This window comes from Crocuta crocuta, unplaced genomic scaffold (assembly GCF_008692635.1).
Source record: "Crocuta crocuta isolate KB4526 unplaced genomic scaffold, BGI_CrCroc_1.0 scaffold70, whole genome shotgun sequence".
NCBI classification, from domain to species: Eukaryota; Metazoa; Chordata; class Mammalia; order Carnivora; family Hyaenidae; genus Crocuta; species Crocuta crocuta.
The window spans coordinates 17,298,704-17,326,650 of NW_027528417.1; the positions used below are offsets into that span (position 1 = coordinate 17,298,704).

The following is a 27,947-nucleotide window of genomic DNA, read 5'->3' on the forward strand; positions in this document are numbered from 1 at the left end:
TGCCGGGCAGCCGCAGCCGATTCCCCAACCCGTGCCCGGCCTCCGCCTCTTACCCTGACCCGCTGGACTCCGAGAGCCGATACAGCCCATGGCCGGGCACCCAGGCACGCTAGCCCGCGCTCGGGGCTCGGGCCATCGTCTTGCAGAGGGTCGGGCCGCGGCCGCCACCGGGGAGGGGAGAGCCCGTGAGAGGGGAGGGGGGTGGGAGCCGCGCGTCCGCCGCCGCTCCCCGGAGAGGGAACCGGGCCGGTGACGTCAGCGCAGGGGCGTGGCCACTCGCGTCACCACCCAAGACAGGCGGGGCGAAACACGTCACAGCCACGCAGGGGCTGCCTGGGGCCGAGTCCGGAAACACCTCGTCCTCTCTTCCCAATCCAGACTGCGGAACGACCCGACAGCAAGGGTGGGCGGGAACGCCCCGGGCCCGCCGGGCTGGCAGGCATCCAGCCCCATCTTTTTACAGATCAGACCTTGAAGCCATAAAGTAATTCTCCAGCAATAAATAGCTTGAAACCCTGGGCCTCCTCCACATACAGGGGTCTGGATCATATTCTTCCAGGAGAGGAAGTCCAGTGTGTTCTGAAGGTACCCCACATGTATTTCTCTTCTCCCCTACCAAGCAACAGGGCATCCCACTATGTCTGCTTCAAGGGTCCAACACTCCAGCAAACAACCCTCCAACTCCCATAATCTTGGACAGGGGAAGAGGCAAGAGGGGTGCCAGGCACAGGGAACACAGTTATAATGCCAGCTCTGGAAAGGAGGCTGCCCACCTATCCATACCCCTCCTCCAGAGGGAGCAGGCCATAAAGCAGGGAGGCAGTGAGCTTAATTGAATTCATATTTAATAATTACAGGCACCGTGCCCCCCCTTCCCCCTGCCCAGGCAGCAGCAGGGGTGGTGCAGGGGCTGGGGCATATGCCCCCAGCAGCGAGGACGGCAGTCCCATGAGTGATTTTCAGAAAATAAAAAAGGACCCCAGGGGCAGGCAGTGGTGCCCCCCCCCAAGACACACCAAATTTCAAGACTTTATATATAATATATCTCTGTGCCCCAGGGGGAGGAGAGGGACACCTGGCAGCATCCTGGAGGGGGGCCCCAGGCAGCCCCACCCCATCCTGCCTCTTCAGCCATTTTATTAGCTCAGACACATCGCACTACAGGCAACCACTGCCACCGCCGCTGCTGCCGCCCCCCCTCCCCCCCACAGCCCAGGCGGCTGGCCGGGCCATCCGAGTGTCCATGGGGCTCCAAGTCCCCGGCCCCACCCGCCCTCAGTTGTGGTCAGACTCCTCCTCCTCCGCCTCACGAAGCCACTTGAAGAAGGCTGTGACAGACTTAAGGGCTACGCCCTTGCCCTGTTGCTCAGCGGGGTCCTTGCTACTCTCCCAGCTGTAGAAGGCATCCTCTTTCACCACGTCCTCGTCATACAGCGCATCAAAGAACATCCGAAGCAGGTCTGCAAGCAGGCAGGACAGCAGTTAAGGAGTGCTGCCCACAGCCACCCAACCCACTCCCAAGCTCCACTGTTAAAAAACAAGGCCCTGACCCACCATCCTGACATCTGTGTGTCTGACCATTGTTTGCACATGACTAGGTAGGTCTCTAACAAGGTGTTAATCTTACTTTACGATCGAAGACTGCTGCACACACAGGAATGAATCACAGCGGCAAAACTTCACAAAGCTCCCTTACCTCAGCAACTTCTCCACTCATGATATATTTAATGAGGAAAACTATACACAGAATTGGTACTCCTAAATCTGGGAATCACAGAAGTCCCAGATATATCACTCTCCAAAGTCAAGGGTTTATAACCTGTAACATTCACTGGACCCCATTACAGATCCTGACAAGCTCTGGACCCCAATTTCCTCTTATTTTGCACACATTTGAACAGCCTTGATACTTTTATGTGTGCCACATCCTTTGTGGTCACCTTCCTAATGAATCCCTGTAGGTTCAACTGTAGCACCCCTTCCTCGGACCCTCTTTTCCCCCAACCTGGCTTCTGGTTAAGCCCTATCAAGCACTTGTCCTATAAGGCCTGAATACAACCTATCCCATTCCCCACACTGCACTGCCAATCTTTCCAAAGGCAAATGGAGGCCAAGTAGTGAATACATTTCTTCTGAATAAAGAAATAAAGCAGAGTCTAGAGTCCAGGCCTGGGTTAAACCCAGACAGTCATCTATGAGAAGCTGCAAGCCAGGTGGTTTTTCAGGGCACACACCCCCTCAAATCCACAACCACCACCCGTGGAAGCTTCCCAGCCCCATCCTACAGAAGCAGAGCATTCATCCCAAATCCGGTGCATGCCCACCCTGGGGACCCTACAAAATCAATTATTCACTCTGCCCTGTATATTCAAACCCAAGTTTCTCCCACCTAAACACAAAAGGCCTCCTTTACTGCCACTATCTCTTACACTCAAACAAAAGATTTTTGTCTTTGGACAAGAGATTAAATTCAAACATTTGTCTACACTTGCTGTTTTCCTTTTTTCCTATCTCAGTCAAGTATTCCTCAGCCCTTTCCAAACCAGAGTGGCCCCTGCTCTACCAAATACCGTTTATGCCAGAGTGGCCTGTGTTCTTATGCTCCAAAGGCCCTAAACATTCAGCTCTGCTCATATGGGACTCTCACGCATTATCTAGCATTACTGACCACTTCCCTCTCCTAAAATTACTTTGCCCTTTGTTCATAGGGCCCTGTCCTCCACTTCAAGGCTCTATCCCATACTCTCATCGCTCTCCCTCAGGCAATCCCATATCCACTGAGGACTTGCACATGTGTTGCCCTGTACCAGCTTCTCACAGATCTGCAAATGAATTCCCATACCCAGCTGTCTGACACCTCTGATCACCCCCACCCAGGGCCCACAAACTCAACTATGACCAAACTCCACTTGATCTAGAGTTCCCAACCCGCCAGCAAATGGTACCACACTATCACCTCACCCGCGCAAAGCATCCTAGAAGTCACGTATTAACTTACCCTCTTCTCATCACCTCTCCGCGCCAGGCCAGTGTTCTGTCTTAACTACAGTTACGCCCCTCCCAGCTTCACTGCCACCAGCAACACAACCCACTCCTTATTTGCTGCTCTTGCCATGTTCACACTTAATCCATTCCAAACCACTCTTCCTACTAATGGCCAGGATGAGCTAAAAACTAAAATCCCACAAAGCCTTTTCCTGTCCTTAGGCTGAAGGCCAAAACTTGTCCCATGGCTTAGACAGCCCTACATGACCTAGCCCACGTCCATTCTCTCCAGCCCCATCTTACCTCACATACGACTGGCTGCTGTGCTAGCCCACAGTAGCCTTTCTCGAACAGTTCTCTTAGTTTGTGTCAAGTACTTTCTGCCTCAGGGCCTTCCTTTACACACACAGTTCCTTCAAATCTCCCCCTCCAATTTGTCATTTAGCTACCATTTGTCACTTCCCACTTATTATCCTTTAGACTAGGTGATCCCAGAGAGCACCCCCCAGGACCCATCTTCCGACCCTCACCACCACATTACTCTATGCCAACACAGAACTGCTGGACTTTATCACTGCCAATGTCCCAGTGCCCTGGCACATACCTGTTTGCTGAATGCATGAATCTCAGGCATGTTAACCTAAGCCTCAGTCTCCAGTAAGAAAAAGAGAGTAACAGCATCTGCCTTACACAGCAGTTGTGAGGATTAAACGAGGCAAGAAAAGAAAAGCATCTCAGCCCCACGCCAGGCCACTGGAGCACGCAGTATTTACAAATTGTTACCATGTTTCACCTCTGTGCTCCTACCTGGCACAAAGAGTAGTCAAGTAACCTTCATAATGAGTCTAACTTCTTCCATTATAGGCAAAGAAACAAACAGTGCAGGGGAAAGGAATCAATCACCAGGACATTTTGCTCTCCTATGACCAGCCCCCCTTTCTTGGGTTGAGACCCTTTCCGTGACTGGCCCCTGCTCTCTGGCAGCTCCTCCACCCCACCCCTGCAGCCCGGCTCTTACTGGCGGGCTGTTCTAAGGTCACTACAAGGGCCTGGAGGGCGTAGAGCGCCTGCAACTCCTTCTGCTCATCACACAGGTACTTCTGTAGCAGTTTCGCTCGCGCTTTCAGCACCGCGACATCCACTCGGAGGGGCGTCTCAACTACAGGAAGAAAGATGGGGTTAAGCAAAATAATGCACCCTCAGCCTTGTCCAGTCCACAACTAGGAGGCAAAGACCAAAACCTCCCCCCTCTCCATTCATCTACCGGGCCCACCCTTGCCCCTCCATCTCCCTGGCTCCTCTTACAGATAATTGCAGAATAGCAGACAGCTGTCATGAGGGCTCGAACTAGTGTGTTGGATGCTACCTGCTGCTCACTCAGGTTGGCCTGTGCAGAAGAGAAACAAATGACCTATATGTTCTAAATTATGTCCCTACCCGCACACCAAAAACTGCCTCTCCTATATGCCTCTCTCCTAACACCCAGGAAAAACCTACCTCTATCCAGTCAAACACCCGCTGGTTACTGCTGCCTTCCTTCAGCAGCTTCTCCAGCTGTCTGCTCAGCTCCTCAGAGGACAGCATCCTCTGGCCAGGGGTTTCTGACTCTTCACCCAAGGTATACTCCACCTTCTACAAATGAGAAGACCCAATCAGGAGGGAAGTATACAACATGAGTGTGCCGAAGGAAGAGGGAGAAGAATGGCCAGTCCCAAATGCTAGAATTAACCTAACTCCAGCTGCAAACCTGTTCAGCGACAAATGCACTGACATCCTGGCCTTCAGGTAGAAATTCTTTCCAGCTGAGTCCAGCTTCTCGCCACAGCATCCCCACCTTTTTGGGACCCTAGAAAATGCAAGACCAATTCAGCAACCCTCTCCCTCCAAGACCTAGTTCCAAAAATGTCATCCAACAAATATTTACCGAAAGCCCTTTGGTGCCTGCTAGGGGGTCAAGATGTTACAGACATACCATATAGGCACAGTCTCTCCAGGCCTACAGACTAGTACTGCCACCCAAAGACACAAGAATCATCTACCACAGTGCTAGGAAACTGAAGGGGGGGGGGGATGGGCGGAGAGAGTAGCCTAAGAGCCTCTATGACAGTGGTCAATTAGCTTTGAAAAAGGTAAACAACCAAATCTAAATACCTCATCCCAGCCTTCCACATTACTTTACATTTCTTTTTCTAAAATTGCTTAGTTTTCCGTTATTCCAAGTTAAACGCTCATGGGAAAGGACAACTTCTAACAAATATGCCTTTTTGGTTACTAAGTCCAGAAAATTTTAGAAGCAGATCTATCCCCCTACCTCCATCCCTAAGGCAAATCAGAAATCCTCACATAAACAATAGTCTCAGCCCATTTTCTGTTAGGGGACAAGGCATTCTGAAGACATTACTCTTATAATAACTAACACTCAAAATGATGGCATTAATCCTTTTAATAATTATATATTACTAATATATATTATAGGTAATATATATTATATAATCTTTAATAATCCAAGATTACTGTACTTCACGAATTTTAAAGATACTCATTCCAACACCACTAAAATTAAACTGTTTCACAAGTTGGTATGACATTTACACAAATGACCCTAAGTCTTTTATTATTAACAGTGCATGAATAACATATCCTTAACAACCTACTGCACCACAGATTCAATGAACACAGTAGTTCAATGTACTTTTCTCTCTTTTTTAAACACAAACTATCCTGCTACACATTTCTACTCAAAAGGATTAACAGGACCCTGAAAGAACAATTCCTTTCCACTAAAGTCTCATTGGTCCACGTCCCAGGGGAGCTAAACTTTTTTAATGTTTTTGAGAGAAAGAGAGACAGAGAGTGAGCAGAGAAGGGCCAGAGAGAGAGACAGAATCTAAAGCAGGCTCCAGGCTCTGAGCTGTCAGCACGGAGCCCAATGTGGGGCTCCAACTCAAACTGCAAGGTCCTGACCTGAGCTGAAGTCGAACGCTTAACTGACCGAGCCACCCAGGTGCCCTGGAAAGCTAAACTCTTAAAGGTTTTCACTTCCCAGCTCTCACTACCACAGAGTACCCTGCCCAACTTGCCTTTCCCAAGTTTCCACTATGACATTTGCTAGTCACCACTTAACCTTCACAAAGCCATCCCAGCGCCCTTCTGGAAAGACTTTCTGTCATGAAAATTACCAACCTCACAGTACTCAAGACACTCCATTTCGACTATTTTATTTTATGCTTTACTTCACACTGTTTATATTAAGCTGTCATTTCTTACTTTTCTCTTCCAACTGGTTTCCTATGTCTTTATTCACAGTGGTATCTCCAGTGCCTAGTACGTGATTAGTAAATGTTTTTAAAGAATGCTAGCTGAACCAGGGCGCCTGGGTGGCTTGGTTGGCTGGGCAACAGACCTCTGCTCAGATCATGATCTCACGGTTCGTGAGTTCGAGCCTCACACTGGGCTCTGGGCTGACAGCTCAGAGCCTGGAGCCTGCTTCGGATTCTGTGTCTTTGTCTCACTCTGCCCCACCCCTGCTCATGCTCTGTCTCTCTCTCTAAAACAAACATTAAAAGAAAAAAATTTTTTTAAATGCTAGCTGAATTCACCAATCAATCAATCAATCAATCAACCAAGGGCTTAGGATCTTGGATCCCCATTCGTCTCCAGCCTTGGCCAGAACTTGTAACTGGTCAGTGCCAGCCTTGACATTTCCTCTCCCAGGTACCAACACAACACTACCATCACCATTAACACCATCCCGCCAAGGGACCATGAGGCTTCAGGGTCACAGCAAGTGGCCAAAATTAGATGGTGGGAAGAGAAATCCTGACACATCACCCCCAAAAGGCTCTCACCATGCTTTTGCATAGAAGCCCCAGGATCTCCAGCAACAGAGAAGCAGCTTTGCCCAGGGGTCTCAGAGGTTTTGTAATCTCCCTACAAAAAAAGAAAATTACAGGGAGTGTTGATAGCCCCCAAAGCCCTCAATACACTACCCCATCCCTCCCTAAACCTAGGCATGGAAACTGCCATACGTCCCTCCCCGCCCCAACTTTGTCTTTACCTTTTTTTTATTAAAAAAAAATTTTTTTTTAATGTTTATTTTTGAGAGAGAGATAGAGACAGCATGAGCAGGGGAGGGTCAGAGAGAGAGGGAGACACAGAATCCGAAGACAGGCTCCAGGCTCTGAGCTAGCTGTCAGCACAAAGCCCGACGCGGGGCTTGAAACCACGAACCTTGAGATCATGACCTGAGCTGAAGTCGGATGCTTAACTGACTGAGCCACCCAGGCGCCCCCGTCTTTACCTCTCTTGAATCCCACTCAAGGGGGCTTACCTGAACAGCTCCCCCATAGGTACCCCACCTTCCTGCAGAATGGGCGTTATGAGTTCTGCTAGGTAGAGCCACACGTGAGGGATGTCAATTTCCATGTCTTCAGCCAATTCTAGGATTTCATACAGCCTACAAGTGGAATGAATTCAAAGTCAGAGCATTCTAGGAAAGACAAGCCAGATCTCCCACCCTCCATCTGGGGCATCACGGCACTGTTAAAGGATCAACTGTGGAGCCCTTGGAGAACACTTCCTAAGCATGGGGCAATTATCTCAAGCTAAAACCACACTCTTGTCCTTACGTGGTACACCCCTAACCCTGCCAAAAGATCTGTTGACCAAGACAGTTGAGGAACTATACTCTTATCCCAAGTTTCCACGGGTCCTACAGAAGAGGAAGTCTGTAGGTATGTAAAAGTAGGAGATCCGCAGAAGGCATACCCTTGGTAGTACTGAGCAGTGGAGAGGTGCCCAGCAAAGAGCAGCTGGTGCAGCAGCCGCCCCATATGCTCACGAGCGATGGTGCTGCGCTCCAGTGTGGACTCAATGCCGTGCCGCACAAAGATGAAGAGCAGGGAGGGTGAGGCCAGCTCCTGGACGCACTGCACAGCCTCCTACAGGTGTGCAGGGCAGGAGGGAGAGGAAGGTCACCGTCTGGTCCAGACTCCACACTCCATGCCTCTTGGCACACATCCCTCCCTGCCCACTCTGCTGTCACTCAGACCCCTCCCTCCCACTGCTTACCTTCATGTCATTGAGATGGAGATATTCTTCAATGATGGCCTTGGATTTCTTTTCCAGCTCTTCCTCAGAGAGCGCAGCCTTCGGAGGGCTTACAGGGGGGAGGGTGGCTTCGCGTTTCACTGAAAGGGGAAAAACAGATTGAGGATTTCAGTTTGTTTTCCTAGAAAGAAGGGCCCAGAGCTCTGAAGACTGAGGACTGCCTAGTCCCATACCCTTCCCTTCCTCTCCGAGCCCCTTACCAGCATCCCGCCCACGGTCCCGATCCTCCGTGAGGCTAGCTGCCTTGCGTAGTCCCTCAGGCTGAGAGGGCCGCTCTCTACTCCGCTCCTCCACTTCCTTGCTGAAGCTCCGCTTGGTGGCAGGTGTCCGAGAGCGATCGAGCCGGTCCCCACGGTCACCTCCCCGTTCACTCCGCTCTAGGCGGTCTCCCCGGTCCCCAGCTTTCTCACCTCTTTCCCGGCTCAAGCTACTCCTGGAGAAAAAACAGGCACGTCACTGATCACCTATACAGCCTAGCTGCTCTCTTGTGTTAACTACCCAACATGATGAGCAACTGTAGGGCCAAGTTCCTGGTGTCAGGAACATCCCCCAATCTAGCCAGGGGTTCTGAGCATTACACGTGAGAGGATTCCTGTAGCACCACCAAAGCCCAATCACAGCACTCTCGGCGTGAAGAACAAAGAGAGCCAGAAAACCTCACCTCTGTACCACACGTCTGCTATCTGTGTTTTCTGTAGGTACTGCTTGTTGAAGGGCTGAGAAGCGGTTCAAGGTACTAGTAGCTGGACGAGCAGCTTCTGATGCTGGGGAGACAGAAAATCCAGATCAAACTCTCTTCCGTTCTATCTCCTACTCATCAGTTTAGGACACTTGGTCCTAGCCCCAACAAGAATGCAGTTTATTCCCTAGTCCCAAACATATGCCTATTACTACCTACCCACTTTGTACCAAAAGCCTTCCCCATAGACAAGGCTCTGCCCTCAAGAGAGAAGAGCCACCCAGCTCCTTACAATGGCCTCCATACCTGCGTCAGAGGGCTTGGCTCCTGAGCCTCCACTGCTGCCCTTGCCCCAACTCAATCGCCCTCCAGGTGCAAAGAGCTGGTTGTTAGAATCAATGGATCCCGGCTGAGGAAGGAAAGGGGAGTGGAGTCATGAGTCTAATCTGGCCAAAGCCCGCAGCCACACAGTAGCAAATTGCCTAGACCAGGGGAAACTTTTCTTGCAAAAGGCCAAATAGTAAATATTTTAGGCTTTGCAGGCCATATAGTTTCTATTTCAGCTACTCCACTTGGCCACTGTAGTATAAAAGCGGTCATGCATGATACTTACAGGAAATGAGGATAATTATGTCCCAATAAAACCATGGATACTGAAATTTATATTTTTAATAATTTCTTATTACATAATACCCACTTTATGTTTTTCAACCGTTAAAAAAACACAAAAGCCATTTCTTAGCTGTGAAATGTAGAGAGAAGCAACGTTGTGAGTTTCCAACACTGGCCCAGACGGATGTGAGCACACCCCCAAGGGCTGGCACTAGAGCCCTGTCACTAGCAATCTAGCTAGTCTAACAAGAAAAAGTCAACCATCACCTTCCCAACCTCAGAAAATGAGGGCACCAAGATCCAAACCTATGCTCAATGTCCATTTGATCCCTCTTTACCCTCCCACGACCACCACCCCTCCCTCCAACACACAAACCCCTACCTTGGTGATCTTGGTGAGCCGTGAGGTGTCAATAGGGCGGCTGCCCTTGCTGATGGGGACGGTGTTCCAGCCACCATCATCCACAAGTGGGAGGCCTCGGCCTGGGACAAGGAGGAGAGCATACTGCAATGAGTAATTCCTAGCAGCCCTATCACCTGGGGCAGCCCCAGCCTCCCTTCCTCAGATCCTCAGTTCCATCATGTGGTCTCAGTGGCCCAGACACGTGGCACTAACAAATAGTCATCAACGGAAAGCTGAACCCCTTACTCTGCCCCCTCCTTCATCTGAGCCTCAAACTCACTAATAGGGGGGCCTGGAGGGCCACCCCGACGCTTGTCACTGCCCTTGGCCATTAGCTGTTGCACTTTTACATGCTCCCAGTGCTCCTCCATCTCAGCCTCTTTGTGGATCTGGTCAATGGTCTTGGGACCTTGGTCCCCACGGCGTGGCACCCAATTGCTCTGTGAGTACGGAAAACCAGGCACAAGGTAATTAATTACATCAGATGGCCAGACAAAACCATGCTGGGAATTGGGGACTATGGGGTACAGGAAGCAGACTAGCAGGGAGAAGGAGAGGACACACACCCGTCTCAGATCCAGCACGTCTTGCAGCATGAAGCGGATCCGGGATGAAGTCTTCTTTTCCTTAATTATTTTTTCCATCTGGTTGAAATACTGATCCATTCGGGGCTAGAAGAAGCAACATGGGGGGCACCTGGGTGGCTCAGTCGGTTAAGCATCCAACTTTGGCCCAGGTCATGATCTCACAGTTCGTGGGTTCGAGCCCCCCATCAGGCTCTGTGCTGACAGCTCAGAGCCTGGAGTCTGTTTCAGATTCTGTGTCTCCCTCTTTCTCTGCTCTCCCCCCCCCAACCCCCCCCCAACTCATGCACTCTCTCTCTTGCTGTCTCAAAACTAAACTTAAAAAAAAAAAAAAAAAAAGCAGCAGCAGCAGCAACAATACCAGGTCAGGAACTTATAACACCTCACCTCCAACTACAGGCCTGACCCCTCCTCAGGCCTTCATCTCCACCACTGTGGCTCAGTGGCCCACACACGACAGCCCAACAAGGGGTTCGTCAGTGGACAGCAGGCCCCGGCACTGCTGCCATGTACCTTATACATCGCAGGACCCCTACCTTGGCTTTTTCAAAGTCCAGATCTTTGCCAATGGTAGTGAGCAGACGACAGAGGCATTCAAGAGACTCTTCATCATGGTTCTTAAGTAGTTTAACCACACAGTCATGCATTATTGCCTCCGTTAACATCTTCAGTTTAAACAACTCTCCAATAAACTTGATATTCCCTAAAGAGCGCCGCCGGGCTATGTCTCGAGCCTCTTCCAACTCTTCCTTGAGGCGTCCTCGTTCTTCTGCCTGCCAGTTATAGGACAGAAACCCATCAAAAAGGCACCCAGCCACCGGGCTAAAACGTCCCTCCTCCCCCATATCTGGATTCCTAAACCTAGCAGCAACTACTCATGTCTTAAGGCAGAGAAACCTCCAAAACACCATGATCCCCACTCCTCCCTTACTCCTACCCCCAATTCTACAGCAGAGTAGCATCCAGACGGACAGCAGGGTTGGTGGGTTTTCTCTCACCGTAGCAGCTTCATCCATCTCTTTTTGCTTCTTCTCAAAAACCTCATCATCATCTTTGTCTTTCTCAAACTCCTTCTGACATCGATTCAACAACAGTTTTCGGAAGTTCACAGTCACAGTTGGCTTTTCTGTAGTGGGCACTTTCAGCTGTATGTCAAGGAGAACATCACATTTACACTGGTTCCAAGAAGGCAGGCCCTCCAAGACTCTTTATCTAACCCAGGAAGACCTCGGGCCCCCAATCTGCCTCCTTCTGGCTGCCATCAACAGCACAGGTTGGAAGAGAACCAAGAAGCTGGACTCAAAGAGTCTCAGGAAGAGAAGTAGGAACCTAGACCACAAGGTTTAGTAACAGTGGAAACTAACCGCCATGAGGCAGCGGCACATGTTGGCATAGGCCACAGAGAAGTTGGGCTCTGAAATGGCCTTCTCGAAGATGAGGTCAATGACCCCTTTGAGGCGTTCCTCCGTGTCAATGGCCAGCTGCGTCACCTGCTTCATCAGCTGCTGGAACATCTGGGGTGTCAGCTTATTTAGGATGGAGCGCACCCTGCGGAACAGGTCCTGGCAGAGGGGACAGAGAAGACACAGGATTCAGTAAGGTTCTCAGAAGAACAGAGGTCACTGGAAAGTACGGTAGATTATGGTTGGGACTCAGGTAGATGTTAGTAATAAGGATGACAGAAATGGGCAGCTGAGCGGCGCCTGGGTAGCTCAGTCGGTTCAGCAGCCAGCTTGGCTCAGGTCATGATATCACAGTTTCTGAGTTCAAGCCCCACATCGGGCTCTGTGCTGACAGCTCAGAGCCTGGAGCCTGCTTCAAATTCTGTGCCTCCCTCTCTCTCTGTCCCTCCTCCGCTCATACTCTATCTCTCAAAAATAAATAAATGTTTAAAAAAAAAAAAAAGCGAAGAAAAACGGGCAGTTGGGTGGCTCTGTCAGTTAGGCATCCAACTCTTGATTTCGGCTCAGGTCTGATCTCACAGTTCATGAGATCGAGCCCCATGTCAGGCTCTGCACCTTCCAAAGAGGAGCCTGCTTGGGATTCTATCTCCCTCTCTCTCTGGGCTTCCCTTGCGTGCAAACATGCTCTCCCTCTCACTCTTGATATACATTTTAAAAAAAGGGGGGAGGGGGAGGCAACAAACAAAGAGAGCAAAGTTGGCTCAGAAGACAGACCTTGAAGAGGAGAAATGAAGACCAAAAGCAGCACTTGCCAGTACCTGGGTTTTGCTGCCATCAGCATCCTCTTCCCCTCGATCCTTATCAGCAGCTGTCCGCTTGCTGCTGGGTTTCCAGGCTTTCTCTGCTTTGTTCAACTTTATATCTTCAGTCATTAACACCGTGGCAATGATCTTGCGGGGTTCCTTTCGGGGGCCCTGCTGAGAGCGCCGGGGTCCCAGACCAGCCTGCTAAGCAAGGGGTAAGGACAAGCGAAGACAAAGAGCTAATCAGCACAACCTGTGACACTGGTACCACACATCTCCAGGGCAGATTTCTCCCCACCTCTCAGCAAGACAAGGGAGCCATCCCCCAAATCCCCTCGACTCTCTGCCCCTCTAACCAGTCCCACTCACCGGCCCTCGGGGAAGCTCCCCACCTGGCCCACCCCTTGGGGGCCCACGGGTGCTAAGGGCTGGTCGGCCAAGATTGGCAAAGGAAGGAGTGAAGTCTGGGCCACAATTTATGCCTTGAAGTCTAGCAGGGTCCAGTGGCCGCAGTGGTGTTTTATTGGCCTGTGAAGAGGACACAGAAGGCATCAGAAACAGGTTATGGCTCTTGACTACTCTTTCGAGACCTCAGGCACCTCCCCCAGCCAGCCAGCCAGCCCAAACTGACCCTCCCCCTCAAGCCTACCAACCTTATCCAACACCACATCGCTGATATGAGGCAATCCCTCCGGCTTCTGCATACTGGCAAAGATGAACTGAAAGCCAAGCAGGAACTCACGGTCATAACGCTTTTTCTCCTCAAGGTTTAGAGGCTTCCACTGATCTACGAGGAAGACAAGATGAACCAATCATACACTGGTCTCCTGGGGCCCTGGCAAGATATCCAACTCTTCTCAACTCTTCCCTTAGCATACCTGACTTATACTCATACTTCTGCTCCCCTGGCTGGATGTTCTCAGCATTGTGAATTTTGTCTTCCTTTGAGTCCCAGGTCTCGTCTGCTTCCTCAGGCCGGGGGGGCACACTGCTGCCCTCAGGCTCCGGACCAGGGCTGGTGCCTACAGGAGGCTGATTTTCCACCTCTGGTACTCCTGGGTTCACCTGTAAACACAGGACACCCCATTGTGGTTACAGTATGATCACTGTCCCATACCCAAACTCTACCCTCTCCCCTCCATTACTTTCTGCTCCCTTACCTCCTTGAAGGCATCTAGAAGGTCACCTACAGCCTCCTTCTTATTGAGCTCTTTAATTTTCCGTCTCCTCTTTGGCACAGACACTGCCACTATTTAAGGGGGCAAAATGGGCACAACTTATGAGGAAGAAGTGGGAGTAACTGGGGAAATAAAAAGCAGCTCCTGTTCAATATTTCCTCTTTCCAACATACCCACTATGGACTTAAAATTCCTTAATCTCAAGAATTTTAGCTCTTAGGGTCCATGATGAGGCACAGTGGCACAAATGAGAGGTCTCGAATAAAGAGGAAAAAACCCACATCTTTCAGCCTGCCCCAATTCCACCATCCCATCACACCTTACCTTGGGTGGCTGCTGCTGCCTCCAAATTCTGAGGCACGTGGGCTGCAACAGGGGTGCTCTCTTGGGGAAGAAGTTCCTCTCCTCCTTTCTCACTCTCAGCTTCTCCTGTTTCTCCTTCTTCTTCATCTTCTTCCTCTTCCTCCATTTCCTCCTCCTGGGCAGGGGAAGCAGCTGGAGGAGCCATAGCTGGAGTGGCAGAGAGGCCGGCGGGGGGAGCCACTGATGCTGGAACCTCCTTGGCCTGCTCCTGTGGCTCACTGACTGGGCTTAAGTCCACAGCTGGTGGCGAGGGGGCTCCGTTTAGCAGTTCCTCAGGTTGGGCAGTTGGAGCAATGGGCATGGGGGATTCAGAGGGACAAGCTGGGGGAGGGAGAGGAGCAATCTCTGGGCTCGACTCAACCTCTGGTTCCAGATCCTCAGACGAGACCATGCCATTAGGTTCAGGCAGAATATCCGCTTTGTGAGATGCAAGGGGGGTGGGAACCTGGAGAGGACTGGAAGAGAACTCAGATTCTGGAATCGGTTTGCTAAGTGTCACTTCTACTTCCAGTATGGGTTCAGCGAGGGGAGTGGGTTCTGGAGAGAGGCAATATGGCTCCCCAGTTTCATGGGGCATGGGGCTGGATTCTTCTACAGACATCTGGATCATCCCCGTTGTCACAGTGTCCCCAGGAATGGAGAGGACTGCGAGATTAGGCTCGGACCCCGGTTCCAAGATTGGGGGTGGTGATGGGGTCGGACAAGGTGACGAAGGCCGGGATTCTGAAGGGCTGTTCTCTGGGCCAGGCAGCCCCGGCCGGCTCCCAATGATTGCTCCCTGGGATCGGTCATCTGCACCACAGGAAAGACGACGAGTAATTAAAAGCAAGTCTTCACTGATGTTGTTCTTCCTCCTCCCAGCTAAGACATTCCCAGCCTAACTCACCCCCACAATCTTCTCCTACCTAAGCCTTTTCCCTTCTCACCCAAAATCTGATCCACCCGCAAAATCCCACTACCTAAAACCTAAGTCACTCTTCTCTGGCACCCAGGTCAGGTCACTCCACCTCCTTAGCATTTGAAACTGTCACACTCCTTTTCACCATAAAAGCTCTGCCCCACCTGCTTACCTACCTGGCCGGACAACAACAGCAACCTGGGGTGTCTCCCCATTAGCTTGAGGCTCCAGACCGCCTCCCGTCTGCAGGACACAAAAAGTTACCAAGTTTACCCTCAAGAAGCCCACAACCCATCTCTACTAGAGCCATTTTTACTTTAAGCCAGTCTAAAAATCCAGGGCAACAGGAAAATAAATCCCTTAGTTGAAAGAAAAGATCAAAGGACTAAGAAGTCCAGGTCAGAACAATCATCCTAGCTATGGCCCCACTCAAAGAGCAGACAGTACCTGGGGAGGGGTGGGTGTGGAGGCAGTGTGGGCCCCAGACATGATCTCCTCCGTGATATCCTTCCCTCCTTGGTTTGGATCTCGAATTCGGATCTGGGGAAAGAAAGCTTCAGGATAAGTGGGAGGCAGGGGGAGGCCACCTCTCCACCCCGCCCCACACCTAAGACTCCAGGCCAACCCCCCACCCCCCACTGGGAAGCAGGTGGGTGGGTGCCAGAAACCCCATGAGTTCTACTGTCAACCCATCCAGCTAATCTTGTACTCCCTGCCCTGGCCCCCACCCCAAGAGACCCTTGACCTCACAGAGCAATCTCGTACATCACAATGCCCCTCCCTCCCTCATCGCTGCCCCACCAGCAGTCCCCAAGTCACTGGCTGCACATCCTGGGGCCCAGGACCCCCATCTAGCACCCATCCGGCTCACTTGTGGCTAGTCTGCCTGATCTCTGGGGGCAGGGCCCAGATCCAGTGGGTGGAGCCAGGGTGACTCAGCGGCTTCCCCAGCCCTGGCACCCTATTCTGGGCACCACGCCCAGGGCTTGAGGATTGAGCAGAGGCGGAGGCCTCAAGAGCTTCCAGGACTGGGAGATGGGGGGTGGGGCCACAGAAAACAAACCATTTCCAAGACAAGCCACCAGAAACCCAAAACCAAACGTAGATCTTACAGACCCCCCCCACCCCGAACCTGGGTCTCTCAGAAACTCCTGCACTAGTCACTTCAGTTCTTCCCATGAGCTGCTTCCACACTGAAGTCTTAGTACCTTACACCTTACAGAGAACCTGAGCACTTCAGATCCCCATTCTCTAACCGCCCCCAGCTGAAGATCTCCTTCCTCAACTTCCTGCTCCCTGACCCACAATGCGCCTGACCTTGATTCTCCCTTTCCCAGATGTCCCAGAGCCCCTTGCTGCTACTCACAGTCTTCCGCTCCCTCTTGGGAGCAATCTGGGGTGGCTGGTTCATCAAAACTGGGGCGGGGGCCACACCAGTAGGAAACTGCTGCACACCCTGGGCTGGGTAGTAGGCGCCAGCTTGTGGGGGTGGGCCGAAGGGGGGGAGGAAGGGACACAGAAAAGAAGAATGGTGGCAGCGTCAGGGCCCAACCATATACAAATGCCTGCTTAAACACCTCCCATCCCCAAAAGCTCTCATCACCCACAGCCGGCCCCTTGCCCTGCCCCACCCACCTCCCCAAGGGAGTTAGGTGTCTATCAAAGCTGGAGAACCAGTCTGAACTGCGTTTACAAGAATTCCTGACACTGACACACACACACACACCTTGTAGGCAGGCACTCCTTCCCCTCCACACATCGGCTACCACTACCAGGTAGTCCACTACCAGGACTTCTGTTTCTCTTCTGCCCTATAAGGTATAACATATGTCCCCCACCCCCAGCAACATGCACACATGTATTTTGAGGGTGCAGCAACTACTTAACCTGAAACAGAATCAGGTCTTTGGCTGGGAATGAGAAAAAGAGATTTGCCAACCCTGCTCCACTCAACCTGAGTCCAGTTCCAGTCTCCAGCCCTTTACTAAGGACCAAGGAAACAAAGAGTAACATTATGAACCAGGCCCAGGATGTGGAAAAATTAATTCCTTAAAGCAATGGTCTCCAAAATGGGATGCATTCTTTAATCTTATCCATAATCTCCACTTGTTTGTTTTTGACAAACAGCGTGTATTATTTGTTTAAATGATGCATATGTATAAACAAACAAGACATACATGTATTAGAGGTACATACTCAAAATTTTTCCGATAGATGATCAAAAAATTTTGGAAACCACTGTCATAAAAAACAGACTAATCCTTTCCTAGAATATAAATGAAAAACAGCTACAAAAACCTCTCAAATCCACATTATATGGGCTCCCACCAACCATAGAACAAGCGTATGGGAATAGGCCCTCAAACTTGTATGTGATCCTATATTCTTCAACCTGAGGACTCCCAACTCTCAGCAATGGGATGAAACACTCCCTGCCCCCCACCCAACAAGTTACAAATTAAGCACCAATTCCTACTTAATCCTATCATTGTTAGACCAAGGAATGAGCCTAGGGAGGGTCTAGGAATTTATAGATGAGTTTAGATGCTCCCTGGGGCTCACTCTCAACCTGACTCCCTTCCCTGCTTACCATAAGTTCCAAACTCTGTAGGGCTTGCACCCGGATAGAAGCCTGGGGCTCCTGGCTGTACAGGATACTGCTGTGTTGGGACAACATACGTGGAACGCCCCTGGTGGGGAAGGGGGAGGAGGGGAGAGCAGTTGAGGGAGCTATGAGTACCATATCAGACTACAAAGAGAACGCAGGGCAAGACAGGACAAGCCAACTATGGGCAATGACCAAAAGAAGTTCCACCTCTGGAGAAGAGACGGGACTGGACAGTCAGGCTAGGAGAGGTGAGGGTTCGGGCTTAAGGTTCCATGGCTTCCAGCCCCCAAGCCTCCAACCTCACCTGTCCAGGGATGTAGTAGGCCCCTTGGGAGGCTGAGTAGGAGATCTGGGAAGGGATCATCATCACTTGGGATCCAGCAGGGTAGACATGGGCAGCTGGGCCAGGGCGGGCGGGGGCTGCACTCTGCACTCGGGAGGCTGCACTGCTCGGGGGCTGGGCCCGGCTAGGGTAGAAGTGCTGTCAAGAGCGAGGAAGGCAGTTGGCATTGGGAAAGGGAGGAAGTGGACAGCAAAATGGCCACTCCACAATGTCTCTAGTCTGGAGAGAAATACTAGGGGCTTTGGAGCACAGGGACCAACCCTAACTCCCTTGACCTACTGATGACTCAGTGGCCTCTTATACTCACACATACTCTCTACATTCAGGTATACATTTCGCACTCCATGAATATACTCCTCACTGCCGTGCATACTCATGTCACTTCCACCTGGCTACCCCTCTGCAGAGGCTTCCTAACACCCAGATGCATCATGCCTAAGTAAAGCCCTTTTGGGCAACATACTCCCCAGCATGCACTGCTCCACCCTAAGGTACTGAGAAGCTAACCACTAACATGCAACAGTCTCCCAGTTCCCAGATATGCGCTCTGCAAGACTTAGCCTCTAACATGCATCAGTCAGCTTCAGGCCGAGGACCGTAAGAGCAAACATGTCCCCACCCTGAAGACCCCCAGTCCCTCTATCTAGCCCTTGACTAGGGTGGAGAATAATGGTGAGACCATGAGAGGGTCCAGGATTAGCAAAGGGGTATTACCTGCAGAGACCTGAATCCTCCCTGAGAGCACATGGGGACAGGAAAGAAGAGAATTATCCCCAAGGTGATGAGGGGGAAAAATGAAGGAAGTAGGACAAGAATGCTCCCACTTAGTGAGGAAGAATTTAGGGAACAGAGAAAGGCAAGAACTAGCTGGAGTATTTACCTTGCCATAGTCCAAAGAGAAAGAAGGGAAGGGGAATGGAGCAACCACAACCTCCCAGTAAAAGAAGGAAATAGGAAAACAGTAGTTGGCAGCAGGGCCCAAAGCACTGCTCCCGATTCTCAAGGCACCAGGACCCCTACCAATGCCATCCCACCGACTACATACTCCCCAAGGGGCCAGTCACCGTAAATAAGTAACAGCACAAAGTGCAGAGACACGTGAAAGAACACAGAGCAACTGTTAGGAAATTGGGGCAGGTACACGGCCTCCATAGTTTCCATCCTAGGCCCAAACTGGCCTAAGTTTTCCATGGCTCCCACCCCAGGCCCCCTACTCCCCTCCCCACAGCCCCTCACCTGGCGGGGCTGAGAAGGCGTGTTCATTTGTGTCGCTTGTGGCGTACTGAACACCACCGGTGCTGTCTGCCCCGGGGGAAACGCTGGCTGAAGGGGGGAGACCAGAGTTCAGCAAGAGGGGAAACCCGGGTGGGGCAGAAACCCAAGCTGGTAAAGTAAGGGGAGCAGACCTGTGGCCAAGAGCCTCAGCAGTCCACATGCCCCCTCTCCCCCATGACAGCCCCTGGAACAGCCCAGGGGCCCTGTATCAATTTGGCAGCAGGAAACTGCACTTTGCCCTGACATAGATGGGGGTGGGAAAATCCAGAGGTTGGAACCTGTTCCTGACCAGCTGCCTGGTCTCCCCCACCCCCACCCCAGTCTCTGCTAACTCCTCCCTAATTACCTGTGGGAGTCCAGGGGATGGGGCAGGTGGGGGGCCTGTGGGCTGTGGAGCTTTGTTCATTTCATTTGGTGCCACATCAGGGTCCCCCCAGCACCTGTTGGGAAAGAGTGGAGCTCAGGAAGGAGAAGGGACCCAAGCTTAAGGCAAATGGAGTGGGGGAGGGGTTGAAGCAAGGGCAGGGTTCCACACCGAGTCCCGGAGGCGCGAAGGGGTTGAAGGAGCAGAAAAGATCCAGCTTATATCCCCACCAACACGTTGTCAAACCCGCATCACTTCCAACCCACCCCCCTGGTCTGCTGAAACAGGCCCCTCACTCACCCCCTCGGTTAAGAATAAGTCCACGGTGCGGCCTACAGGTTCTGGGCATCCGAGGGCCTGGGGTTGGGAGGTGAGGGGTATCAACCTTGCTCCGCGGGGCCCAAGACCAACCAGACCGGAAATTCCAGGTCTCGCTGGCACCAGGCTCCCGGATCACAAACGGAGCTAGCAGTTTCGGCCGTGGTGTCCCCACCCCCCACCTGGGGACACCGGGTTCGGGGCCAGGCCCAGGGGCACACAAGGCACGCCTGCTGCGGGTGGCCGCGGGGGCACCCGCGCGGGGCCAGACGCGAGGCCTGCCGCCGCCCAAGAGTGGAGGCCAGGAAGGGCGGGAGGCGGACCGTAAAAGGCCAGGCGGGCGGCGGCCGAGGAGGAGCANGTAGTCCACAACCATTTCCGGCTCCCCGCACAGATCCCGCTCGGCGGCCACCGCTTCTCCGCAGGCGCAGCCGGCGCCCCCACGTGACCGGCGCAGAGGGCGGAGCCACGCCCGGCGCCGCGGAGCACAGAAGATTTGCCCCGCCTGGTCATGTGACAGTCACTGCCCGCCCCCGTGTCCCCTCCCGAACTTTGGAACTTCCAGACTGACCCCCCCCCTCCGTCTCTGTCCCGCGGTTCTTTAGTTCATTCATACTTAGAGTATTTATTGAGTGCATACTAAGTACTAGGCGAAGTGCTGGCAAGAGGGTGAAAATAGCGAAATTCATTAAAGACTCAGTCCTGCCTAAATAAATCATGATTCAATACGAAAAGAAGTATAAATTATGCAACCTTTGAAGATAAGGTGATTAAAATACCTATTAAACTGAATATGAGGCTAAAAGGATTGAAACATTCTGAGGAATTACTATGAGTAGATTTGCCTCACAAAAATCAGCCACTCCCAGGGGAGGGACAAAAGTCAATCACGGAAAGTTCAGAATAATGATGAAAGAAGAAATCCCAAAACCCCTTCCTTGAAGCCAAAAGATTTGGCACCAGGAGGAATCGTCCTAGGGCCAAATACACGTACTCAGATGGCCTGGATTTTAATCCAAACTCTGCTGCTTCCTGCCCAAGTACCTACTACCTACCTACTTAACTGTTGTAAAAATGGAAAGATTTGAAAGCAGGCAGTCTGGCTCAAGCTTTTAACCACCCTGCTTTCTTTACCAATGACAACATCTCACTCTATCGGACTGTGAAGATTAAGGAGTTAATTCATGTGAAAGGGCTTGAAACAGTGCCTGTGTACTTACAAAGACACACTTGCTTTCACTCACTCCTATGTGATATGTGGTGTGGGTGTAGGTGTGTGTATAATCTCAGAAGGTTAAGAAAACATTTTCTCTGTTCCAAGGATAAAGTGGTTGTTCAATATATATGACCTATGTGATCTCGATTGTCACAATTTCCTATAAAACAGAGTGTATTATTCTTCCCATTGTATATGAGGAACCGAAGCTCCAAAGAAACAAAGTAGACAGACACATGGCAGAGGAACCATAGTGAGAGTGAAAATGTATATCTCGTGTTCTCTGACTTTTCATTTTAGTTCTGTGACTTGATCATGTATGTCTCCTCTCTCTACCCTTCTCATTTCTCTTCCTCCCTAAGCAAACTAAGAAATAAAAATCAATTACTACCTACATGCCTATCTGTTTCTAACTCAGAAACTTCTCTCTGGAACTTGTTAGAATACCACCTCAAAGCCATCTCCACCTGATCATCCCACAGGTATCTCAAATTGTGTATGCACAGATAGAAATGTCATCCCTCCTTACTCAATAGTCCTCTACCTCAAACCCATACAAGTTGGTGTTCATATCTTTTTAAAGTTTTTTAAAAGTTTATTGTTTTTTTAATTTTTTAATGCTTTTTTGAGAGAGAGAGCAAGCAGGAGAGGGGCAGAGAGAGAGGGAGACACAGAATCTGAAGCAGGCTCCAGGCTCTGAGCTATAAGCACAAAGCACAATGCAGGGCTCAAACCCACAAACGACAATATCGTGATCTAAGCTGAAGTCAGACACTTAACCAACGACACACCCAGGCGCCCCAAGTTTATTTTTGAGAGAAAGAGACAGAATGAGCAGAGAGAGCAGGGGACAGAGGATCCGAAGCAGGTCCTGTGATGACAGCAGAGAGCCCGATGCGGGCCTTTAACTCACAACCATGAGATCATGACCTGAGCCCAAGTTGGAAGCTTAACTGACTGAGCCACCCAAGTGCCCCTGTGTTCTTTATCAATGAATAGTGCCTAACCTGAAAATCTGGGATTCATCCTCCATTCCTCCTCACCCACATACTACCTGTAATCAGACACCAGGTCCTCTTGGTATTTGGATCAAATTCAAGTCCTATTGACTGTCTTTAAAAAAAAATCTTTCTTCTGCCCTTCCCCATTTCTAACGCCCTAGTTTAGGCATTTATTTCCTTTGCCTGGTCTCCCAGGCTTCATGGTGAGCTTTCTCACCCAGATAACTGATGATGTCACTTTCCTGCTCTCTTTCAGTGGTCTCCATTGAGAGATACTGTCAACTTCTTAGCACAACAAAGCTCTTCTAAACCTGATCTGAGCCTGGGTCTCTTCACTGTATCTCCTACCACACTTTTCCTGGCCCTGTACACTTAACCAAAGCAAACTATCCGTGGTTTCTGAAAATAAATATCTTTTCCGCCTTCCTCCTTTTCCTACTCCCATAGCTATATTCTGCCCTTTTCTTTTTTCTGGACAAACTCCTTTTCCTTCAGGTCCCATTTCCCTGAAAATTCTCCCTGACTTACCTAGGCATTTAGGCTCTATATTAGTGATCCCAGGGTAGCTTCTTCACACTCTAGTATGGTATTGGTAACAATATATCACATTTGCTTTCTTTTCCATTAAATAAGCTTTTTGAGGATAGGGTTTTGGCTTTTCCCCTCCATCTTTGTATCCCCACAAACTAAAATAATGTCCAATGCAGAGTAAAAGGCTCTGTTGATATTTATTGCTGAATGAATGCCTGAATGTGAAAGGTTAAGAGTCATTATGATGGGGTGCCTGGGTGGCTCAGTCGGTTGAGCGTCCGACTTCGGCTCAGGTCATGATCTCGTGGTTCATAGATTCGAGCCCTGCATCAGGTTCTGTGCTGGCAGCTCAGAGCCTGGAAACTGTTTTGGATTCTGCGTCTTCCTCTCAGCCCCTCCCCCACTCATGTTCTTTCTCTGTCTCAAAAATAATAAATAAACTATAAAAAAAATTTTTTTAAGAAGAATCATGAAAATTTTACTCTAAAGCACAATCACTGATTTGGTAAAGAACTATCCTTTTATTTGGAGTGTTTTGCAGTTCACGAATCATTTTAATTTTTTTTTTTAAGTAGACTCCACACCCAACGTGGGGCTCAAACTCACAACCCTGAAAATAAGGAGTTGCATGCTCCACCAAGCGAGCCAGCCAGGCACTCCTACAAATCACTTCCTAATTTATCTTTATACCGCCACCTTTGCGTATCAGAGAAAACAATTACCATATCCCCATTTTACAGATAACAGAGGCTTGCCAGACATGCTGATTTGCTCAGTACTATAGAAAATCCTGTTAAAGGGTTATGACAGGTAGGTCTACTGACTCCCAGGTCCAGTACTTCAACTTTTCATACAGGTTTTATACAGGCTGCCTAATAAGAACAGAAAAAAGATAATAGAGACACTAATCCAAAGTTGACGCTCTCCAGCTAGCCAAAACCTTGGACTACAATGGGGTCCACAAATTTCCAAGGTTACACAGACAGATATGGAGTCAAACAGAGATTTCAATCCTGGCTCCAACACTTACTTTGTGATCTTGGGTAAGTTAGTGAACCTCTTTCCAAACTTTGTATCCCTCACCAAAACAGAGATAATACCTACCCCTCAAAGATGTTTTGAGATATCTGAAGTATGTAGAACAATTATTCCTTCAACATTTATAGACCTATTAAGTGCCAGGCACTGCTCATAAGCTAAACCCACAGAAAAGTGTTGGTTAGCTAGCTATGATTATCTGGCAGGGCCATATGTTCTGCACCGCATCCACAGGGGTCCAGGCCCCAACTGGCAGCATAACTGTATTCATACCAACCCCACAAAGAAGGAGCACAAAGATCAAGTGATTACATCCCAGGAAGAAGGCCACTCCTTTATCCCACTGCTATACTAAGAGGAAAGTCAGGGTCAAGTTTTCTTACATCCAATTTCTGCAAAGATAGTCCAGTAGATATGAACATGCTATCTCCAATATCAGCCTTCCAAGAGGGATAGAGGATCACAGGAGATAAAGATGTCCCTAGACGTTCAGTCATAGACATGCAGCTCTTTGTGCCCAGGAGCTATACAGCCTCAAGGTCACCAGCCAGGAGACAGTCACTCAGATCAAGGCCCATGTAGCCTCTCTGGAGGGTATCACTTCAGAAGATCAAGTCATACTTCTGGCAAGCATGCCCCTAGAGGATGAGGCTACCCTAGATCAGTGTGGACTGAAGGCTCTCACCACCCTGGAAGTAGCTGGCTGCAGGCTTAGAGGTAAAGTCCATAGTTTCCTGAGCTGTACTAGAAAAGTAAGAGGGCAGACTCTAAGGTACCCAAACAGGAGAAAAAGAAGACAGGCCGAGCCAAGCAGTGGATGCAGTACAACCAGCGCTTAGTCAATGTTGTGCCCACCTGTGGCAAGAAAGGCCCAATGCCAACTCTTAAGTCCATTCTAATCCTGGCTTTCCCCAGTAAAGCCACTTAGTCCAGTCAAAAAAAAAAAAAAAAAAAAAAAAAATTATCCCTTTTATTTAGCACATAGAAGTTAGAAAGTAAGGCTGACTTGCTGCTTCTTAGAACAGGAATTCTGTGCCCAGCGTCAGGGAATGATGGGCTTGAGGTGGATGTGCATTGACAGGGTGGGAGTGGGGGTGGGAATGGGATCCACAGTCCCTCAGAAATTTATTTGTAACAGTTCGTATTAAAATGTTATTCGTTGGGGGCCACCTGGGTGGCTTAGTCGGTTAAGCGTCCAACTTTCGCTTAGGTCATGATCTCGCGGTTCGTGGGTTCGAGCCNAAAAATAAACAACAAAAAAACTTTTTTAAAAATGTTATTTGTTAACAGTTTGTAGTAAAATGTATTAAATTTTGGTATTAAAATCTTCCTAGAAGGAAGATCCATTGCACTTATCAGCTTCTCAGGGGTCCATGCCTCTAAAGATGAACTGCTATTTTAGGATGATTAGGAAGGAGGGGAGAAGAGCAAGGAGTTAAATTGCTTCCCTGCTAGCCTAGGCTCAGAGTTGCTATAAACAATGCCTTTTCAAATCCACTCCCCACCCCAGTCTGGCCTCCAGCCACAACACCCCAGAAAATAGACAGAGAAGGACCTCAGGGATAAAGGTCTTTATTCAACAAAGTTATCTCACTCAGTAACAAAATAACAGGAGGTAACAAATTCCCCCAAAGGGTCTGGAGCAGTGTACATGCCTGACAACAGAAGCATGGCCCGCTGAAGTATCAGTAGCAGCTCAGAGGCCCTAGTAGCCACTTAAAGGTCATAGTTGGGGTTCTTCCGAAGGATAACAAAACCTTCCAGAATGGGGGTGACAGGAAGAAATTCCTCAGTGGCCAATTCTGCCCGCTCTCCATGGGCCAACAATACTGGGGTTGTATGTGTCTGGAACCCTGTGATAGTCTTAGGCTTGCCAGCCTGGCCCACCACATCCACTGCCTGTAGGGTGAGAAAATTGAAATGGTGTAGCAGATGGGAGTGTAGTAACAACCCGGTGCCCACACCAGTTTCAGAGAAGCAGGTACGTGTGCATTCTCCAAGAACTAGAGCCCTCTCGTCTGGTTCAACCCCTCACCTGGCCCACACGGACAGACACCGGCAATGGCCGCAGCTCCTCATCGAATGTAACCAGCATTCGGGGCTGCATGGCAGCCACCAGCCCATACAATACATAGTGTGATTTGCCTAGGATGACTGAGGGAAGAACACAGAACAGTTAGAGGCATCAAGGCAGGCCTGGCCTGAACCCTGGGACCCCACTCCAGCCCTGACTCTTTAACCCTAGTCGTTCAGCTGAACCAACACTCCTCCCCTCATGTACCCCTACTACAAACCAGAGATGCCCCACCTTAGTCCACAGCCCTCAGACTTGATCATCAATTTCCCCAGTCACTTTGGAGCAAAACTGGGCTCAGCTCTTCATCCTCAAAAATAATCTCTTTGAGCCAGATCAAAAATGTGGGAGGTGAGTTCCATCACAGGCCCAAAGAACATCGGGAACCCAGAATGGTAAAGAGCTAATGTAGAGTCTTGCTCCTAAATTACAAGGTGGCTCTGGTAAAGGTGGAGACAGGGTCATGTGCCACTATATGAGACTCTTGACAGGAACTCACTGTTACGGACATCCAGAAAAGAGACAAGCACAGTGAGCAGCCCCGCCACTGCCACTTGACTCATAAGCTGCCGGTCACTGTGGTAGGGACAGAGGGTGAGTGTGCCCTTCCCTAAGTGTGTCAGGCCCTGAAAAAAAGAGAGAAAGAAGTAAACATCACATCTGAGGAGACATCACCTAACCTGGTCATATAAAAAGACCACAACTCATTCACATACTTCCTCCCGGCTGAACTCAAGGTCCCCTCATGTCACTCACTACATGTCCCCCTTCCATCACCACGGATACTTCCCTTGGCACACTTTAAGGAAAACAGTTCTATTCTTTACCTGTGCTAAGCGCACCATGAAGAGGTTGTTGGGGTCCTTGGCATGATACTGGGCTAACTGTCGCAGCATTGCAGCCAGACGGGCATTATTGGTACCTGGAAATGTTAATCATTGATCATTACAGAGTTGAAAAATGGTCCTCAAACATTCCCTCAAGCTACTTCTGATCTTTTTCTGATACTCACCACTGCCCACCATGCCCATGGCAAAGATGGAGTTATAGGAAACTTCTGGGTCAGCATCATGGGAGAATTTGCTTAGAGTATCCAGGATGTTGAGTCGTGGATTTGAAACAGAGATTAGAGCCAGTGCTAAAGGCACAGCTCGTCGGAGTGTCGGCTCCCCGTATCTCAGCTGGTGACAAAAGAAAATAACAAGAGAATCAGAAAGCAGTACAAACTCAGTTATAGGAAGAGACTAATAAGTAATAGAAGTCTTTATCAAATCTTATAGAAACGGCATAGCAAAAAGACTATTTCTCAACCAGGAGAAATGAAAAACCCATCAGGAAGGTCTCCTCTGGGGACTTCCAGGCACCAAAACCAGTATATATTCCAATCTCCTCCATGTGATACTCACCAGGTGGCCGAAGGTTCGTAGTGCCATCTCTGCACCAATCTCCTCCCCCATAGCAATGAGGGCAATCCCCAGCACAGCCACTCCCTGCAATTGAAGAGGTAGCAGAATCCAATAAGCTCAAGGAACAAAAAAACTCACCCTTGACTCAAGTCCCACATGAGAAGAAAAAGCTGTCCTGTGGGGCACACCCTGACCCCTTAGATACAGGACCCTGCTTCATGCTTCTCAGTATACAGTACCACCCACAGGGGCTGTAACAAAAATCTAAACCCGGTTCCTCTGCACACTTATCTGTTCTCAGCCTGACTCAGAGAGTGCCCAACTGCCCACAGAACCTGATGCGCTCCCATGTCGGCAGGGGCTTCCTTCTTGTCCTTGTCCTTCTTTTCTTTCTTGTCCTTGTCTTCCTCTTTTTCCTTGGAGTCAAAGTGTTCACTACAAATGTGGAGCAGCTGCTGCACCTTCAGTACATTCCCAGAGCCTGCAGCATGGTGGTAAGGGTGAGAAAGAGTAGAAAGGAGAAGGCACCAAAGAAAAGTATACTCTAGTAATAGAAGTTAAGAATCCAAAGCAAATGAGGACTGAGAAAGAGGGCACCTGGGTGGCTCAATCAGTTAAGCGTCTGACTCTTGACGTGGGCTCACATCATGATCTCACGGTTGTGAGATCAAGCCCTACATGGGGATCTGTGCTGACAGCACGGAGCCTGCTTGGGATTCTCTCTCTCTCTCTCTCTCTCTCTCTCTCTCTCTCTCT

At 50.0% G+C, this 27,947-nt stretch overlaps 3 protein-coding genes and 2 non-coding genes across 11 annotated transcripts in view; all 5 read right to left on the bottom strand.

Moving 5' to 3' along the window:
• Positions 1-761, bottom strand: part of FAM131A (family with sequence similarity 131 member A) — a 9,206-nt gene extending 8,445 nt beyond the window's left edge. For all 4 annotated transcript variants that reach the window (XM_077754457.1, XM_077754454.1, XM_077754456.1 and 1 more), the window contains exon 1: positions 54-761. Coding sequence is in view for 1 of the 4 variants with exons in the window: in XM_077754454.1 (XP_077610580.1) it covers positions 54-90 (37 nt within the window). In the remaining 3 variants the exon portion in view is untranslated. The remainder of the gene's footprint in view (positions 1-53) is intronic.
• Positions 762-828: 67 nt separating this feature from the next.
• On the bottom strand, positions 829-20,270 carry EIF4G1 (eukaryotic translation initiation factor 4 gamma 1). Of its 3 annotated transcripts, none has more exons than XM_077754450.1 (32): positions 19,908-20,270; positions 19,590-19,683; positions 19,205-19,291; positions 17,930-18,106; positions 17,608-17,707; positions 16,384-16,496; positions 15,465-15,557; positions 15,194-15,260; positions 14,081-14,911; positions 13,739-13,827; positions 13,457-13,643; positions 13,232-13,365; positions 12,948-13,106; positions 12,594-12,779; positions 11,737-11,934; positions 11,371-11,517; positions 10,909-11,145; positions 10,355-10,459; positions 10,069-10,228; positions 9,768-9,868; positions 9,080-9,182; positions 8,756-8,858; positions 8,295-8,527; positions 8,056-8,174; positions 7,753-7,925; positions 7,316-7,441; positions 6,834-6,915; positions 4,733-4,831; positions 4,483-4,617; positions 4,291-4,372; positions 4,004-4,144; positions 829-1,460 (listed from the first exon to the last, which is right to left on the bottom strand). In XM_077754450.1, exons 2-32 carry the CDS (start codon positions 19,647-19,649, stop codon positions 1,276-1,278), a joined length of 4,812 nt encoding a protein of 1,603 aa, XP_077610576.1. In that variant the 5' UTR covers positions 19,650-19,683; positions 19,908-20,270; the 3' UTR covers positions 829-1,275. The 3 variants fall into 3 exon arrangements, with proteins under 3 accessions (XP_077610576.1, XP_077610575.1, XP_077610578.1); XM_077754449.1 differs by having other exon boundaries at positions 12,594-12,782; XM_077754452.1 differs by lacking the exon at positions 19,205-19,291 and having other exon boundaries at positions 12,594-12,782.
• On the bottom strand, positions 9,944-10,019 carry LOC144223786 (small nucleolar RNA SNORD66). Its single transcript, XR_013332828.1, has one exon. It is a non-coding gene; the product is annotated as a small nucleolar RNA SNORD66 (small nucleolar RNA).
• Positions 10,781-10,857, bottom strand: LOC144223787 (small nucleolar RNA SNORD66). Its single transcript, XR_013332829.1, has one exon. It is a non-coding gene; the product is annotated as a small nucleolar RNA SNORD66 (small nucleolar RNA).
• Positions 20,271-25,267: 4,997 nt separating the features above from the next.
• The window catches only part of PSMD2 (proteasome 26S subunit ubiquitin receptor, non-ATPase 2), a 9,669-nt gene continuing 6,989 nt past the window's right edge, over positions 25,268-27,947 (bottom strand). For both annotated transcript variants that reach the window (XM_077754459.1, XM_077754458.1), the window contains 7 exons: positions 27,527-27,672; positions 27,192-27,275; positions 26,798-26,966; positions 26,613-26,707; positions 26,285-26,411; positions 25,747-25,865; positions 25,268-25,610 (listed from right to left, as the gene is read on the bottom strand). In XM_077754459.1, the coding sequence (XP_077610585.1) occupies positions 25,428-25,610; positions 25,747-25,865; positions 26,285-26,411; positions 26,613-26,707; positions 26,798-26,966; positions 27,192-27,275; positions 27,527-27,672 (923 nt within the window). In that variant the 3' untranslated portion in view covers positions 25,268-25,427. The remainder of the gene's footprint in view (positions 25,611-25,746; positions 25,866-26,284; positions 26,412-26,612; positions 26,708-26,797; positions 26,967-27,191; positions 27,276-27,526; positions 27,673-27,947) is intronic.